This window comes from Typopeltis vanoorti, chromosome 2 (genome assembly GCF_054136105.1).
Source record: "Typopeltis vanoorti isolate ZY-2024b chromosome 2, IOZ_Tvanoo_1.0, whole genome shotgun sequence".
NCBI lineage: Eukaryota > Metazoa > Arthropoda > Arachnida > Uropygi > Thelyphonidae > Typopeltis > Typopeltis vanoorti.
Genome location: NC_143550.1, coordinates 124440140 through 124458707, shown reverse-complemented (window position 1 = coordinate 124458707; position 18568 = coordinate 124440140). Strand labels below are relative to the sequence as shown.

General features: G+C 33.8%; 1 protein-coding gene across 3 annotated transcripts in view; it reads right to left on the bottom strand.

Annotated features, from left to right (window-relative positions):
• The window catches only part of LOC150109410 (tyrosine-protein phosphatase non-receptor type 11-like), a 345702-nt gene that overhangs the window by 56224 nt on the left and 270910 nt on the right, over positions 1–18568 (bottom strand). For all 3 annotated transcript variants that reach the window (XM_090407982.1, XM_090407997.1, XM_090407988.1), the window contains one exon: positions 788–939. In XM_090407982.1, coding sequence (XP_090264108.1) covers positions 788–939 — 152 coding nt within the window. The remainder of the gene's footprint in view (positions 1–787; positions 940–18568) is intronic.

Genomic DNA, 18568 nt, shown 5'->3' with positions numbered 1-18568 from the left:
GTGGGATTAAAAATCCAAGTTTCCATGAAGATCATCATCTTACATATCAAAGATTTAGGCCTAGCATGGCCTGTTCCGGCCTTAGAGGTCATCGTTGAATAGTTTAAGAGGACTTCCTGGTTTTCTTTTTCCTAATGGCTTGTACTTTAAGGCTTGTTTTGGTAATCTTTCTATTTTCATTCTTTGAACGTGTTCCATCCATTTATGTTTATATTTTTAAATTTTTCCCATTACTTATATTTTTAAATTTTTTCCATTACTTATTCTTCGTTTAATTCTTTCATAATTTCTTCATTTCTTTTGTAATCAAATAGAGTATACTTTGCAGTTTTTCTCATAAACTTCATTTCTGCTGTTATTAATCTTTGTTTTTCTTTTTTGTTTTATTGTCCAGATTTCACTTCCATAGAATAAGACTGGCAGGGCTAATGTATTGTACACTTTTAGTCTGGTTTGTTTTTTAAACTAGGTTTGGTTTAAATATAGAGTTAATTACACCTTATTTTTAAATATTTTGCAATTTTTACGTTTATATCTTTTTCCATGAAGATGGAACACCATTTACCTATGTCAAATACTGAGTAATGACTGGTAAAAAACCTACATTCTAGTATTATGGAAACGCTGAAAAGAAAGATACTACAAGGCTACACATGGTTAAAAAAAAAAATAGCAAAGCTGGGTAATTTTAAATATAATTCTATATAAAGATAAATAACTTAAACACACACACATATACATACATACATATAGCTTGGTAAATATACTTGATTACTATAAATCATACCTGTTCTGCTTGTATCCTTTGTTGCAGAGTATCAATGTAATGTTGCACAGCCAAGTATACAAATTTATATTGAGCTTCTGTTTGAACCATACCGGACCTTAGTGCACGCACCATCTGAATGGTTCTCTGAATATCAATCTCACAATCCAATCCTGTATATATTACATACTTACTGGATACATGGACATATATAACTGTATATTATCTAATCAATAAATAACTTTCTATATAAAAGTCATTTCAATTACAAAATAGCTATATTTTGTTTTGCATCAGAAAATATGACTTTTTTTTTGTTTGTTCAAATCAGAAGTATCGCTACATTTATTATTCTTAATAGGCTAAATTATAATAACTTTATAGGAAAATAATCTAAAATACAAACTCATTTAGTGTTATTTAGGTTTATAAAACATTTCACATAGCAAAAGGCAAATAAAGTCAACAGTCTCTATATAGAAGTAACTCAGATGTGAAAACACTTCAACTGCAAACCTCATTTGCTTATGAATAAAAACAATAATATAATTTGTTTATTATAGTTTACTCTGTAACCAAGCAAAATTAAAATAAAAATTAAATTAAAATTGCACAGTATTATTGAAATACTCTGGATCAGAGTTGTAGAAAGTTTTAATTTAATTTTAATTTGAGCAAGAGCTGAAAAAACAAAACATCACAGAGGAAATATAAAGAAAAAAAGTGATCGGCATACTCATGAGGAGTACAAACTGTAAGCAAGAAGGGTGACTAGTATGATAAGCAATGCCAAATCAGACTATAAGAGAGAATTAGCCAAACAGACCAAAGTAATGTCCAAACAGTTTTTTCATTATATAGCAAGTCAGAGGAAAAATGACTATGGTAGAATGACTTTAAACAATGCTCATGGTAGGAAGGTGACTGAACCAAAGAAATAGTTGAGTTGCTGAATGATCATTTTGCTAAGCTGTATCAGCTAGGTGGTGATTTTACAGTTGCTGACCTTACAGAAGTGCACATCAACATTGAGGTAGATGAACAGGAGGTGCTCAACATATTAAAAAATATGAATGTGAACACAGTAGTGGGACTGGATGGCATATTAGCCTGTGTACTACATGAATGTGCAAGAGATTTGGCACATTGCCCCTGTCGAAGTTGTTTACCCTAAGTCTCAGCTCTGGCAGGGTTCCAAGGGAGCAGAAAAAGGATAAGATAGTACCATTGCATAAAGGTGGCTCCAAGACAGAGATAATGATTATCAATTTAATGTTGCAAATAAGGTTATGATCTTTGGGTTGAAAAGGTTGCATACAATGATGGTATTAGATTGCAGGAAATTGAGGATAATGGTGGGCAAAGAGTTGAAGTTCAGAAGCTATATTGCAAAGTTGGTAAAATAACTCAAAGGATTATTTGGATGTTGAAAAACACGCTAACAAGTAAAGATAGGGAAGTTATCATTCCTCTCTTTATTAGGCTATGATTCAGTCACATCTTGACTATGGCACACAGATTTGGTTTCCTGGGAACCAGGAGGTTGTAGAGAGGATTCAGAGACAAGTGACCAAGATGGTGACAGGTCTGTGGAATACTCCCTATGAGGATAAGTTGAAGGTTTGTAGGTTACTAAGTTTAGTTGATAGTAGCAGGAAAAGGTGGGACATGATAGAAACTTTTAAGATATTACAGGGATTTTATAAAATTGATGCAAGTGAAATTTTTCGATATATGACAAATAATTAGAGAACTAGGGCCCATTCATGGAAGTTGTGTAATAATGCCGTTAGTAGGGTGTGCAGACCAGATTTTTTGCATGGAGAGTGATCAGTGAGTGGAATGGATTGTTAGAATTGGTTGCAAGTTCCCTGATGGTGAATGGATTCAAGGAGAGGTACGATAAGATTTATGTGTATGATGGTTGATTTGGGTCTCCCGTGATGAGTATCTGGACTCCATGGAGATGCCATAAAATAATAATAATTGTGATATACCATTTTACTACTTGTACATGGAAAATATGACTTCTATATTGATTTAATCTCAATATCTTCACAAGTCTAGCTGTCAGTGATGCTACCTCAATAAAAGGTAGAAACCTGCCTCAGTAGTGGTCCTTTTCATAATTTAAGGCAATCGATGTGAAGTTAACAGTCTATATAAAAGTAGTTTAGTTGTGAAGATACTTCACATGCAAACTTTGTTTGCTTATGTTTGGTTAAAACAAGAATATAATTTTGTGTCTTATTATTATTATTATGTGATGTCTCTAAGGAGTCCAAAGACTCATCGAGAGAGAGAGGGCACCTACAACTATCCATCTCCACCACTTAATCCAATAAATAGTGAACTGCCACTATCATCATCTACACCAATGTCATCTACTGCCTACCACCACTAATTTTTTTTTTTTTTTTTTTTTTTTTTTTTTTTGTCTGTAAATTGCATGTGTACTCAAAGTTGATTTGTCTGTATCCAGGATGAAAAACCGTGCAACTTTCATATGAGATCAACTAACTCATCTTCAATTGAAAAACAAACAAACAAAAATCTCAACCCAATGAGAATCGAGCTTAGGCCTTTTCCAATTGAAGGGCACAACATACCATTGTTCTTCCAATTGTGCTATGGAGGTACTAATAATTCCACCTTCCATTCCATTCATGTGCTGCCTCCTATCTAGGAGGTCAACTACCATGATGCTACTCATGGTTAATAATGAGCGTAACGACATGTGGTGAGGACCCTATCTTTTCTACATATTGCTGTAAGTATTCATGACTGTAGCCATGTAAGTTCACAGGGCCAGTGTTTGCCTGTTCTGAGGGACGAAAAACCCTCTATCTCCGTATGAGACCAGCTAACTCACCTTTAGTCAAAATAGACCAGATAAAGGTTCCTCGTGTCATCGACGGGAAGCGAACCCAGGTCTTTCCGACCAAAGACAATCAAAAAATCCATACCTACAGTGGGATTTGAACTCGCATCCTGTTAGTTGGAGAATAGATATGCTAATTATTCAGCCAACTAGGCTGCCATATAATGTACTGTTATAAAGCTCTGTGGATATAATGGAGATAGTACATCAGGGCTCCAGAGGAAGACTTCTCTGTCTTCCTCTGCCATATGGAGAAAAATATTAGTATTCTTGCCTGTAGCTGGAGATATCTTCTTACTTTGGTGTCACATGAGCAGTGTGTGAGAAAATGTGGATTACAGAGACTGGTGGATAGGAGAAAAAGAGGAGCTATAATAGAGACCTTCAAGTTAATTTAAAGGATTCTATCAGATTAATACGGAAGAAATGATAAAAGTGTAGAAATGATAAAAGAGGAAAAATAGTGGGAAGTGTGCATGATGATCATAAGTTATAAAATTGCATGATAGCATTGGGAAAGAGAGAAGGACAGACCAATCACTGAATATTGTGCCACATTGTGTAACAAAATACCATAAGATAACACAAGCAGTTCATAGGTGTCAGACATGAGTAGTTCTGTAAAGCATTTGTGTGAGGACTTTGAAGTGGTGCAAAAAGTTTTCTTTTATCCTCCACCACATCAGGGCTCCTGAAATTCAAACACCAGAAATGAGTTATCAGAGAGAAGTGGCAAGTGAATTTTCAGCCTTGTTCTAAATGAATTAAAAATATATTATTTTCTTTGCATAATTTACACTTTTTTCATTTTAAAACATAATTTCATTCGCTATCAAGTTATTAGATCATGGATGGCTGCCAACAAATTTATTAACGAAGTTTTATTTCCATACGCTGGATCTGAAATCCTTAATTCGAACACCACAGAATTTCCTTTTAAAGAATCGCAAAAACACTTGCAATTTTAGTTGCTAATTTCCTCTGAAAGTCATAACAAACAAATTATCTTCACTTTCTTCTGTCCTTTTATCTCCTCTAAGATTAAAAACTTTATTTTTTACATGAAAGACTACAAAAAACAGTCATTAAAAACTTAACCTGCCAATTATATTACCTTACATCAAGAATGTGACAAAGTTGCTTTGTGATTACAATGTTAAAGTGGATTTTCTGCCAATGTATAAGAATTGAGGTTCACATCTGCCAAAACCTCCACATCCTCCAATAAACCAGAAGCACACAAAATTCATTGCTCTCATAGCATTTGCTATTGGCCAGATGGGACATTCTGAAGTAATAAGCATGTTTGAACATGTAAAAAATATTGAGAAAAAAGAAAGCACAGATCAGAATTAGTTTCTGCACAACAAAACACAGGCCACCAAGTAGTTTGGAAAGAAACAGAAATGCCATATGTTGATCATAACTGTTTTTCTAAGAAATTTTAAGAATCTTCAGAAATGCTCTGTATTCCTATACAATGTAACAAAAACAAACGTTTAATCCTACACCAAGTGTGGTCTGCATTCATGAAAAATCTAACAACCATGAAACTGGGATACAACATGCATTACAACACAGAATGTAACAGACAATTAGCACTGTGCCAATGCTTACACATTAGTTAATACAATGGTATTTCTGGTCACTTTGCTTATGTGTACTAGTTTTGAAGTTCTGACAACATCTGCTATGTATAATTAATTTTTTTTCTAGTCTTTTTTTTTTTTTTAAATAGAAGTCCAATGATATGAGATGATACAAGATGATATAAGCCCGATGACTTACGAAAGTTGTTCAAGTCATGTTATTTATTTTAACAAACCTGTGTTATATGTTTAGAAACATGATCTCAATACTGGAAATTAAATATAAAAATATCTGGCTGTTGGGTTATCATATGTTCAATTACTGGAAGCATACCTAAAAATAATTCTGAAGTCTTGTAGAAAAAAGAATTTGGATTATGTCATATGGTTATTATTTCATTACTTAAAAAAAATAAAAAAATAATAATAAAAAAAACCCATAAAGTACAGATATAAAATTAAAACATCATTTTTGAATCAACTATATAAGAGTTTATAGTTCTTAAATTCAGATCGAAAATTTACAGCATTTCATAAAAAATATGTGCTATATTAACTTATGTTCTACTGTACAACCAATCTGTTGAATACAGATTAAGGCTGCTGCAATTTTAAACATATCTTTAATGGATATGCCTTACGCTAAGATGTTTTACTGTCCTATTTTTCAACGAAAGTATTCTAAATATATTATTACTTCAGAAATAGAAGGCTTTTTTTTCAGTAAACTGAATGAGGTTACTGATAATAGTTTGATGTCAGATGATTAACCCTGTCCTCCCACCTTATCTTTTTCCTCTTCATTTTCTAAATGCAAACTATACAAATACTGGATAAGAATGAGAATTTGAAAAAGAAAAATGAAAAAAAAAAAAAAAGTGATTCAAACAGGAAGACAAACAATGAAGTTATAATTTCTATTTTTTATACGAAGACTAGAAACGTGGATTCAAAGAAGTTAAAAAGGAAGTCCTGGAAAAACACAAAATCTTATCAAAAATTTCTGGCAAGTAAGTCAGGAAGCATGTGTGTGTGAGAGAATACAGAGTAAAAGGTAAGAAAGCCATATAAGTCATGAAAAGACTTTGGCAAAAATATATAGAAGTAAATAGCACAAGAGTGACAGAATGGTCTGGGGGTGTACTGAAAAGCTTAGAAATAGAGTGAATAAGGGAAATCAGAGATAAAAATGTGAAAAATTGAAGGTAAAAATATACTGTATGTTTGGAATAAATTACTCTGAAAGACTAAAATGAGATAAGCAGAACTGAACAGCGAGATAGGAAATATTCAAGAGAAAAATACTACAATGACAATCAGTACTTGAGGTAGAAAAAGAACGTGACAGTAATCATCCAGCTTTGACCGGGGAGGTAGCTAAATGTGTGGAATTTTCAGTTAAGAAGGGGTATGTGTGGAACTACAGAGCTGGTAATTACTACAAACTCAGGAGAATGCTTGAAGCAATGCCATGACATCAAAAGTTGGATGCTGATAGCATGGGAAATGGTAAAGGGATATTTCAAGAAAGTAGTAGATCACTGCATACCTAGAGTTAAGAGGCTAAACCAAGTTAGCATTAAATGGATAAACAGTATCATTAAGAATGAGCCACAAAAAATTTTGTGGAGGGCATTTCAATCAAAAGATGATCAGCATGCACAAAGCACAGGCTAGAAGAGTTACCGGTAAGGAAAGCAAAATCTGAGTACAAGAGGAAATTAGTTGTGCAAGCCAAAAGGTTTTCCTAGAGTTCTTTTGTTATGTGGCAAGGAAAAGAAAGAATGATACAGTAGAGTAAAATTTTGATGAATGCCAATAGGAGGTGATTACAGCAAATGATAGTTGAATAACCAAGCAATCACTATGCAAGAGTGTATCATCCAGGTGGATATATTACAGTAAGAGGAAGAACTGATATGGAAATAGAGGTTATAAGAATGCATTTTGGAACTGGCAGAACCTTTGACCAAATTGTTTAAGTCTCAGCTCTGGGTGGGTCGGTGCGAAGGTTCACTGCATAAAGAAAGCTCTAAGACCATGGGTAGTAAATTACCAACCAGTCAGCATTTCAGGAGTGGGTGAACAGGAATAGGGTACTATATGGGCAGGGACATGCCAGTAGTGTCCGGCGCCTGTGTGCAAAACTTTAGTTGGTGCCCCTATACCCAGTAGTGTCTGGCACCTGTATCCAGAGCCAAGAAAGTTTACAACAAAAAAATTAGCTGAAGCCTTTTGTCTCATTGCTACGCTTGAAGGGAAAGATCCTAACATTCAGCGGTTTACAAAGGTTTACCGCGCAGTTAGTGAGAACATCAGCTGCTAAAAGGCCATTTATGATGAAAGAAAGAAAAAGGCTGTGCAAACAACCTTAGATACCTTATTGTTAAATTATTTGGTCACTTAACATTAAAATTGAGTTATTTTCTTTTTGGTTTATTAGTTGACCATAAATATTAAATTAAAAGATCTACACAATTGTCAGCAAGTTTCACCAGCTATTCTGTCTGGCTTCTTCAGGACATGAGAGTCGGTGCAATAACGTTTACAAGTAAAAAAGAAGAATGGAGTAGCACAGTCAAATCAAGTAAAATTAAAACTGATGCGTAACATCATAAGTATGGAGTCTCAGTCATTGTTCGTTGAGCGTGTTGTATAGTTTTTCGCAAAATGAAATTCTGATAAGCTAAGTGAATTTATTAGGCTTTCCCAGATGTCTTTCAGTGTCATACCTTGATTTCTGTTTAGATTATCTCCTGTTGAGTACAACTGCAGCTTCTTTGAAGTTTCTACATCTAAAATCTTCTTCTATATAAGGCATGGAGCTGTTATCCCAATCGATGGAGTGGTGAGAAATCAAAAAATGATGGGCTAATCCTGAAGTGTCTATTCTGTTGTTGTTAACATCTCCTACGTTCTTTTTTTTTGAATTTCTAGGCTTCTTGATGTTTGGCCTATATAATTTAACCCACAGGAACATGGGATGTTGTATACACCTGCATATTTGTAAAAGGCATTACTGTCCTTAGGAGATCTTAAGATGTGTCGTATAGTTTTGAGAGGTTTAAGAGCAACTCTGATGTTGAAAGACCTCATGAGTTTGGCTATTTTTGTTGAAACTGAGCCGGCATAAGGGATGGTGATAGACAATGTTATTGTGTGACAGGAGGTAGCTGCTGTGAATTGTTCCTGTGAAGAATTTTTTGGATTATATTTTTTGGATAACCATTGTTTACCAGTGTTTGAGATATGAGAGTGAGTTCATCAAGGAAATCTTTTTCTTCTGAGATAATATTGGTTGCTCTATTTTTAAGTATATGTATAATGCTGAGTTTTTGTGCATAATGGTAAACTGATTTGAGGTGTAGGTAATATCCAGTGTCTGTAGGTTTTCGCTATATTGTGAGCTGGATTTGTCCATTCTCTTATTTCTTTATTAGTGTATCTAGAAAAGATAATTGATTGTTCTTTTCCAGCTCTAACGTGAAGTTTTTCTGGTGGAAGGAATTTATTTTTGTAAGGAACTCAAATAAGGAGTTTTCTGTGTCTTTCCAAATAATGAATACATCATCTACATATCTCCACCAAATCAACAGCTTTGGATTTACTTTGGAAAGGATATCAGCTTCTAGTTTTTCCATGAACAGATCAGCGCAGGGAAGTGACTGCCCATGGCTAAACCATCAAGTTGTTCATAAATAGTATTATTTACTTTAAAATAATTTGATTTGAGGCAATGGCGAAAGAGCTGAACTATGTCATGTGGATAGAGATTTTCTATGATCTTGATAACTTCTTCAACAGATACATTTGTGAATGACACTCCGTCTAGACTTGCAAGTATGTCAGTATTTAAGATAGTGATGCCTTTTAATTTTTCAGTGAAATGCTCAGAGTTCTTTATGAAGGAATCCAATTTCTTTATATCATCTTTCAAAAGACCAACTAGATATTTAGCTAGTAGATATGTCGGAGAATTTCTACCATCGACAATTGGGAGGAGCAGAACTCCAGCTTTGTGTACCATATAAGCATGGCGTCAATGGGTGTAGAGATTTTAGACTTCGTTGTAATTCCAAAGGCCACCTCGTCATATTACGTGTTAGGAAATTAGTCTCATTCTGATTTTTTTAGTTGGATCTACATCCAATATGTGATAGGTTGACGAGACTAATTAGGAAATTAGTCTTGTTTTGATTTTTTGTAGTTGGATCTACATCCAATATGCGATAGGTTGACGTCTGAAACTAATCAGTGATCTTCATTAGGCAATCTTTGGTGTTCAAAATAACTGTTGAGTTGCTTTTATCTGTCTTTAGGATGATTATATTTTTTTTTTTTTTTTAGGTTTGAGAGCACGCTTTTCAGAAGGAGTTATATTAGGTTTTGGTAGTTTTGAAGTTGAAAGGATGATGGTGCTTTTTAAACGAATATCATTTGCTACTGTTTCTGAGAATGAAGAAAGTCCCTTTTCTATGTTGCTTATGAAATCACTCTTTGGAATGTGATCTGGAGCGATAGCGATGTTGAAACCTTTCTTTAGTATGCCAGATTCTAGTTTTGATAATGTGTAGTCCGAAAGGGTGAAAATAACTTTTTAATCCGGGAGACACGGTCTTGAGTCATGTATTCTTTCAGAGAGTCTATTGAATTTATTAATTTGCAATTCTTTACTGGCTAGAAAAACTTTGTTATGAACCATGCGGTCAAGAATATTCCAAACGTTACTATCTATGTTGTTAGAGATGTCTTTGAAAAGTTCTAAGCATTGGAGGTCTATTTTAAGAAGTACAGATCTGACGTGCTGGATTCTTTCACGGAGTAAAGCTGAGATCTTACAAGGTGAAGTGGAAATGGCAATGCGGGAAATGAAGAATGGAAAGGCCCCAAGAGACGATGGAATTATGGTAGACTTCTTAAAACTGGGAGGAAGCCTTGTCATCAAACAGTTGAATAAACTCTTTAATAAATGCCTAAAACCGAGAAAAATTTCAAAAAATTGGAACAATTCACTTCTAATATTAATTTTTAAAAAGGGCAATAAGGAAGAAATTAAAAACTACAGACCTATAAGCCTACTCCCTCACCATATATAAAGTCTTCACAAAAGTTATAAATAATGGAATAAAATCTAAACTAGAGGGAATGCAATCCTGTGAACAAGCTGGATTTAGAAAGAATTACAATACTTTGGAAAATATTCACACATTAAGACAGCTCATCTGCAACACTAAAAGCTCTCAAAACCCAGGGAACTGAGAAACCATATATTGAAACACTAAAACATATTTACAATAATGCAACTTCTGTAATTCAATTATATAAAAACAGTGAAAAGTTCCCAATACAAAAAGGCATCCGGCAAGGCGACACCATATCTCACAAATTATTTACAGCTGCACTAGAGGAAGGCTTTAGAAGCCTTGATTGGGAAACAAAAGGAATAAACACATATGGAGAAAGGCTGCATCATCTGAAATTTGCAGATGATATTGTCCTAATAGCAGATAATCTTGAAGATCTGGAAGAAAGGCTAAATCAGCTAAATGAAGCCTCCAAAGTAATTGTATTAAAAATAAATAGAGAAAAAACAAAAATAATGATGAATAAATACATAAACCATAGAACTGTCAAAGTTGAAAACCATTAAATAGAACAAGTTACTTCATATGTATATTTGGACCAATTGTTATCCTTTGAGGATTGCCAAAGAAAAGATTGAATGAAAAATTCACCTTGGATGGATGACTTTTGGGGAAATGACATATTCAGAAGTGACATCCCGATGAGTCTAAAAAGGAAAGTTTTCGACCAGTGCATACTTCCTGTCCTAACATACGGAGGAGAAACATGGACTTTAACAGAAGCCCTAAACAAAAAGCTGAGAACAACACAACATCGCATGGAGAGAAGTATGCTAAAAATAACATTAAGAGATAGGAAGACAAATATCTGGATAAGATCTCAAACAGGTGTCATAGATATTGTAAAATACATTAAACAGGCTAAGTGAAGGTGGGCTAGCCATACTGCCAGATGCAGTGATGGGAGATGGACTAGAAAAACAGAGTGGAGACCAATGGATGGAGCAAGACAAAGAGGAAGACCGAGAAGAAGGTGGAGGGATGAACTGGAACAAATTGCAGGAGTGAGATGGGTGGGAGAGGCAGAAAACCGAATGGTCTGGAAAATCATGGGGGAGACCTTCGTCCAGCAGTGGACAGAACCAAAAGGTTGAAGAAGAAGAATAAACCAAAAAAAAAAAAAAATTCAATTTTAACCCTAGATACCTCTTTCAGGAAACTGACTTCAGTGGTAAGCTCCTCTCCTCTAGAAACAGAATCAAATCCCGATTCTCCAGCACCATCCTCTCTAGCATCATCTCCTGATTATTGTTAGCCTACCTTCTTGCCTCAGAAATGCCACTTCCAGTAAGCAAGACATTGATGTAACTTTTAATATACTTTTTTGAAATTTCTCCTATCAAAACTTTTTTTTATATGAGTTTGTTTTTATGTTCTGTTTGTTTGAATTAAAAGAAAGAGCACAATAGTTTCTGTAACTTATTATTACAGTATTACACTGTATTATTATTGCCACATAGGAGCCATTATAGTATTGTTATTATTATTACCGTACATGAGCTGTTCATCGGGGATCCAAGTTGCGTACAAATCTGACTTAAAGACATTCTCGGGAATGTATCTCGTTCGTAACCCGGGGACTGCCTGTGCAAATCATCCATTTAACTTCTACCTGATTTATCCTTTTGACCTTGGGTATAAAGTCTAATATTGCTTTTTTTCAGATACTCTGACTATTTTCATGAACTGCTAGCATCCTTACTTTGCAGATTTTTATGCCATGGTACTGCTTCAAACTGTCTCCTAAACTTGTCATAATCATCTGCCCTATAGTCCCACACATACCCTTTCTTAACTGAAAATTCGACTTGTTTTGTAACCTCCAAGTCAAGACAGTATCATCGCTCTCCAAAATCAGAGACAATTTTGGACAAATTTTTGCACCATGACCAGAACATCTGCTGTGGAATGTATAATGGATTTTATGTGAATATGAATATTATGTGTACTACAATGATGGAACTGTACTCCAGGAAACTGGTGAAGCTAAGAATTTAAAGGTGTTGGTGCACAGAGTTGAAGTTCAGAGGACATATTGCAAAAGTGGCAAAAATAGCTCATTGGATTATTTGGTTATTGAAGAATACTCTGACAAGTAGAGATAAGGAGGCTAATATATTCCTTTACAAGACCTTGGTAAGGCCCAGTACTGTTTGCAGATCTTGTGACAAGGGCTTCTTGAGGATGAGATGGAGAGGTTCCAGAAAAGAGTGAATAAATTGTTAGCAAGTCTATAGAATGCACCTTATGAGGGGATGGATATTTGTGGGTTCAAGAAATTGGTTGATAGTCATAAAAGAATAGATATGATGGACAAACAAGTTATAAATATGTAATTAAAGGATTCATACAGAAGAAATTTTTTTCTGTACATGAACAGCAGGGGAGAAACCAGGGGTCATCCTTGCAAAGGTATAAGGAGTATTATTATTATTTTTTTTTTTTGCTAGTAGAGTGGCAAATGAGCCAAAATCTGTTGTGGGTGCTTTGTAGATGAATAAATTAGTTAAAAGAAATGTATAATGGATATTATGTGAATGTTGGTTAGAGTTTGATGAAATGTTTTGCACCTCCCTTGATGAGTCTGTGGAATCCATGGGGATGCTGTAGTAATAATACTTCAGAAGAGAATGAAGAAAAGTGAAAGAAACCCAAGGAAAAACAAAGTGGATTTGAGCCAATTATAAGTCATTAGTACCAAATATAGAACATTATGCACAGCAATATGTAGTATATACTTAAGCTGTATGTTGTACATTAGAAATAGAGGATGTACAGGAAGATGGTTGATGCAAACACAAGTGAAAGATATGGGTGCAACTATTAATCTCTGCCATTAACCATCATCTATACTAATCATGTAATGAAGAGATAGTAGAATTAACATAAGATTTAACTTGCATATTTTTTTTATTGGCATAAAATGTTTACCGTAGTATTAATGGCATCTTCAGTATGACTTTTAAATTAAACAACAAAAACAGAAACTGGTAGATTCAACAATGAAACGTGTAAACTGCACGTAGATAATATAATGTCATGTTCTAGTTACATTAAGGTTCTAGTAAAAATAAATATTTAACATGAGATTAAATTAATTTTGTTTCAGAATTTGTGAAGAACTATTTCCCATAAAAGGGTTAATTTAAGTCCATTGTTTCTATTTAGATTCGGTCAATGTAGCAAGATCTCACAACTTTCTTCGTATACACATTCTAAGCAATTATTACTTTTATGGAGAACCTTAATTTTCTTCCAAAGAATTTGGTGCCTGGCCATTATAGTGTATTCTCAATTCCTGATTGCTTTGGCTCACAGAACTTAACATAGCCTAAATGCTTATCATGATGCATGGCTGCAGATCTGTTTGCTAAGATACGACAATCCACACTAGCAAGGAATTTGATATCTACTTTTCCAGAAGATAAATAGTTTGGCTATATCTTCTGAGAGACCTTTAACATAGGGAATGGTGACATGTTGGACCACCTCTGTATTGCTTTATCACGATGAGAGGTGGATGACAAGGAAACTCTATAATGATCAATTATCTCATTAACATATGATTCGATAAAGCTATTAGTAAGGAAGGTATTTATTTCTTCTGATTTCTTTATTTATTTGATTATCTAAATATGTGATTTTTTTTCTTGAGAGAGCAGCATTTGTTGTAAAATGAAAATCTAATCTTGAAAACCTCTATTTGGCCTAAATTCAGCTTATTAAAAGTTTCTCTTCCACAATTTTTCTTAACCTCTTTTCATGGATGCTTGTAGAAATCTTATCTGAAACAATTAGTACAGAAATTCCTCTGTAATTCTCATATCCAGCTTTATTCCCTTTTTACAGATGGAACTATGAGAGACCTCTACTCCAGTATTTTGGGCTTTGAACTTATGCAGCATGGCCATTGCAGAACTTTTATACCTCCATATTTAAACATTTTGTGGTTGAATATCATCTACACCAGCTGTCATTTTGCATTTCAAATTTTTGATAGCATTTTTTTACTTTTATGTATTGATGTGTACACTTGTTTGCTTTCCTCTTGAAAATTTTCTACTATTGTTCTGGCACTGCTTGTTTCTTGTAGCAGATCTGTTTGCCATTATAGTGTATTCTGCAATTCAAAGTAATTACTCCAGACATCTAGGATATCCTTATCTTCAGTTTTCATGTTACCTTTATCATCTCTGATTCTTTTTACAGTACTCTTTCCTCCATTTCCAAGCTTTTCAATAGTCTCCAAAATATTTTGCTACCTTCCTGATACTTATTTTTGATATTCTTGTTGAAGTCTTTTGATGACTTCTGTTTAGCTGCTAGCTGTTTTTATGCACAACTCTGCCCTCTTACATTTTTCTCTGTTTTCTTTTCCCAACTTTTTTGCTAGCAACCTTCAATACGCTTTTTTCTTGTCCAGGATTACTTATTTAACATCTTGTGTTCACCACAAGATGTTAAATATTGTATTTTTCTATCCTTGCAGACAACTTTACCACATGTGTGTTACTTTCTACAACTTTACCACATATTTCTCTAGCTCTTTCAATTGATGTTTTCTTCAGAGTTTGGCACTGAGATTCCAATTTGGTTCACATTTTCAAACTGTTTCATTTTATTTTAACAATATTTGTATAGTTGAGTCTACAAGTTACCTGTAACAGCTGCTCAAGTTTAATTCTTTTTAAAACTTTCTTACATACTGTTCTTTTCAATGTGATATTCATTTTTATCCTACTTAGAAATAAGTGATGTACATTTTCAAATTCTCTGTACACTTTTGTACAGAGAATACAATAACATATCCAACAAGGCTTTTCTTGTTTCTTTTATCTTCTCTCCAGGTGAACTTGTGCAACTCTTTATGTTAGAACATTGTGCTAGTAATGAATAGCCCATATCCTGAGCAGAAATCCAACAGATATTTCCTGTTATTATTAGCTTTCTCTTTTCTCCAAATGTTCCTATAAGCCTGATGGGATTCATTTCCTACTCTGGTGTTTCAATCACCAACAAGGACCAGTTTTTCCATTTTTTTTTTGGAAAAACCTGTCCTTAGGAGAACCTTCTGTATGATCTTAGGCATTAATAAGTTTCATTGTCCATTTCCCCATTTTGAAGTCTGCCTACGTAACTCTACTTGAAACTGCCTTCCAATCAAGAAAGTTTATTTTCATGTTTGGTATTGAATGCTATCACTACTCCTTTCTTTCCTCATTGTTATTTCCCAAATATAACATCCTATACTTATTATTAGTAACATCTCAACTAGTTTTGTCTTCTTTGCTTCAGTAATGCCAATTATGTCCATGTGATACTTTTCCAGTTCTTTATGTTCGATTTCCTTTCCATTAACGCTCCTTATATTGATGGTTCATATTTTCAGTTCTTCTGATGTCCGGTTTATTTATTCTCTTCTAGATGTTGAGTTGGAGGTTGTTCCAATAAGTAACTTTTCACTGTTCACCCTGGTTCCCTGGTGAAAATAGCAGGTGTGTGTGTGTGTAGGGGGGGGTCACTGTTTAAGTGTGATGCATACAATATGATAATATCTATTCGCTTAAACCACAAATACATATAATGTATTTGTGGTTTAAGCGGTTTAATGGTTTATTTTGATTAGATAAGTCCCAAACTGCCAGCCTATCCTCGTTCATTCAGCCCAGTGGATATCAACTAGTGGGATGCACTACATGAAGGTGAGAACCGGATATTAGGTCAGAAGTTCCAGTCTGTTATCCACATTCCTTAAAGGCAATGCGTAGGTCTCCTCTCAGTTATTTGGCTTTGATCTTTAAGTGACCTATTAAGAAATAGATTGGTGTTCTTTTTAGCTGGCATGTTTTGACCCCTGGATAAGATGTGATTTAATTTTTTTTAGGTCTTAAGATGACTTTCTGTTTAAAGTTTACTTCAGAATGTTGTATATTCCTTTTTATTTAATGTATCTTAGTATTATTACACTGTTTTCATTTTTGAATATGTAGATGTGAAGACTTAATTATTGTGAAAATTAAGACTGATATTTAAGAAGAGGATAAAGTTATCATAGCAATGTACATATCTAGGATCTTATTTGTATGCCTAGATTTCAGTACGGAAAGCTAATACCACTTACAACTTATTCTACAAATGGCTCAGATGTCAGGTTTTAAACTAAAAGGCATACACAAAAGAAGTGGAAATGCTGTAGTAAAGTTGACATGAAAATCAGAAATAAAAAAACTGCATAACAGAAACCCTGCAGAATAATTAAAACATTTAATCTATTTAGGTATACAGTTTTTAGTAAATATGATTAACATTAATTTATTCAGTTGACAGAATAAATTAATGTTAATTTATTCTGTCAACTTATTCAGAACATTAACAGAAATTTATTCAGTTGACTTTTACCATAATAGCTTTGCTATTATGGTAAAAGTCAACTGAATCAATTATTTATACCGAATAACCAGGAAATTAATTAAAACACTAAACTAGCAATATACAAGACAGAGTTGAAACCGATTTTAAATTATGGATCTGAGAGAAGAGTTAAAAATAAAATGCTTGATCAAAATCTGAAAGCACAATGATTAACAAAAACTATGTAATTGTATCCAAATCAAACTGAATAAAAAAGAATCCAAATCAACAGTATATATAGCAGAATTATATTAAAAATGTGGAAATCAATGAAGAACTTAACACTGTTAACATTCAGGAATGTGTGAGCAGAACTAATCTAAGATGGTGTGGTTACTTAAACAGAATGGAAGAGGAAAGGTTAGCAAAACAAGCATTTGTTGTCAGGACACCCTGGAAAAGACTCAGAGGAAGACCAAGATCTAGGTGGATTGATGCAGTTAGAAGTGTCTTAGAAGACCAAAATATCAGCTCTATCAATATTAGACTCCTGAGAGATAAGAGACTAATTTGGAGGAAAAACTAATAACAAAAAGTTACTAATGATGTGAACTTCTCATGTAGTACTATCATAATATCCTATATATCTCCTGAGGATTCATATCAAGAATTCGATTAAGTATGAGGTGGCATCACGGCATCATGTACCTCCCTTCACAAATTGATGCAAGTGATAAATTAGATATATTTCCCAAGCTGCAGTAATACAGCAGAACTGTCACTACAGCAAATACCATTATAACAAACTTTCTCCCTATACCAAGCTACCAAAATGTATGGACTTAAGTCCCATAGGCATAATGTTATATTCAAGGAAATTCACTATAGCACAGTATCCAATATAATAACGTTTGTAATTCCTTCAAGTTTACTACAATAAGAGAACTATACTTAAATAATAATGTTTGTAATTTCTTCAAGTTTACTACAATGAGAGTTAACTATACTTAAAAATAAGCAAATTTATGAAATAATCTAGCAGTATATGCTTTGACAAAATTAGAACAAAATAATGGGAAGCCAGAGGATATAAAAGCATCATTGGCTATATAATAGTGGGTGAAAAACTAAAGAAGTTGGTAAGAAATTGCAGAGTATACAGAGGATGCAATATTGACTCAGACCATCATTATTAATCAGTACTATTAAGATCCCAAACCAGAGAAATAGAAATAATACAAGAACACAAAAACAAAAGCAGGAACAATTTAAGATAGAACTGTTATAGCAAGATAGTATCAGAGAACTATATCAAAGAAGACTTACAAATCATACAAAGAAAATAAATGAAGATACAGATATAGAAAATGAATGGCAAAATATTAAACAAATAGTAAAATAAGCAGCATATGAAGCCACAGGAACAAAACTACGAAGAAAAAGGAAAGGACTAAGAACCTGGAACCCAGAAATAACAGAAATAACCCAGAAAAAGAAACCAATCAAATATCGCCAACGATATTAGATTGGATGTAGCCTGTGTTCTCACAAAAGCAAAACCACCAAAAACCAACATATCCATTAGTGAATACAAGTCACTACAAGAATTGAAGAAAAACAAAGAAATAGTTATCACCAAAGCAGATAAGGGGAACGCCACTGTGGTACTCAATCATAATGACTACACAGGTAAGCTTAAGGCTTTACTATTAGATCGAGCTATTTACCTCCCCACTGAATACAATCCCACCAACTCACAAATTAGAAAACTCCATAGGCTCCTTAAGAAGGTTACTTCATGGCCTGTGGAGATTACTAACAGACTAAAACCATATAA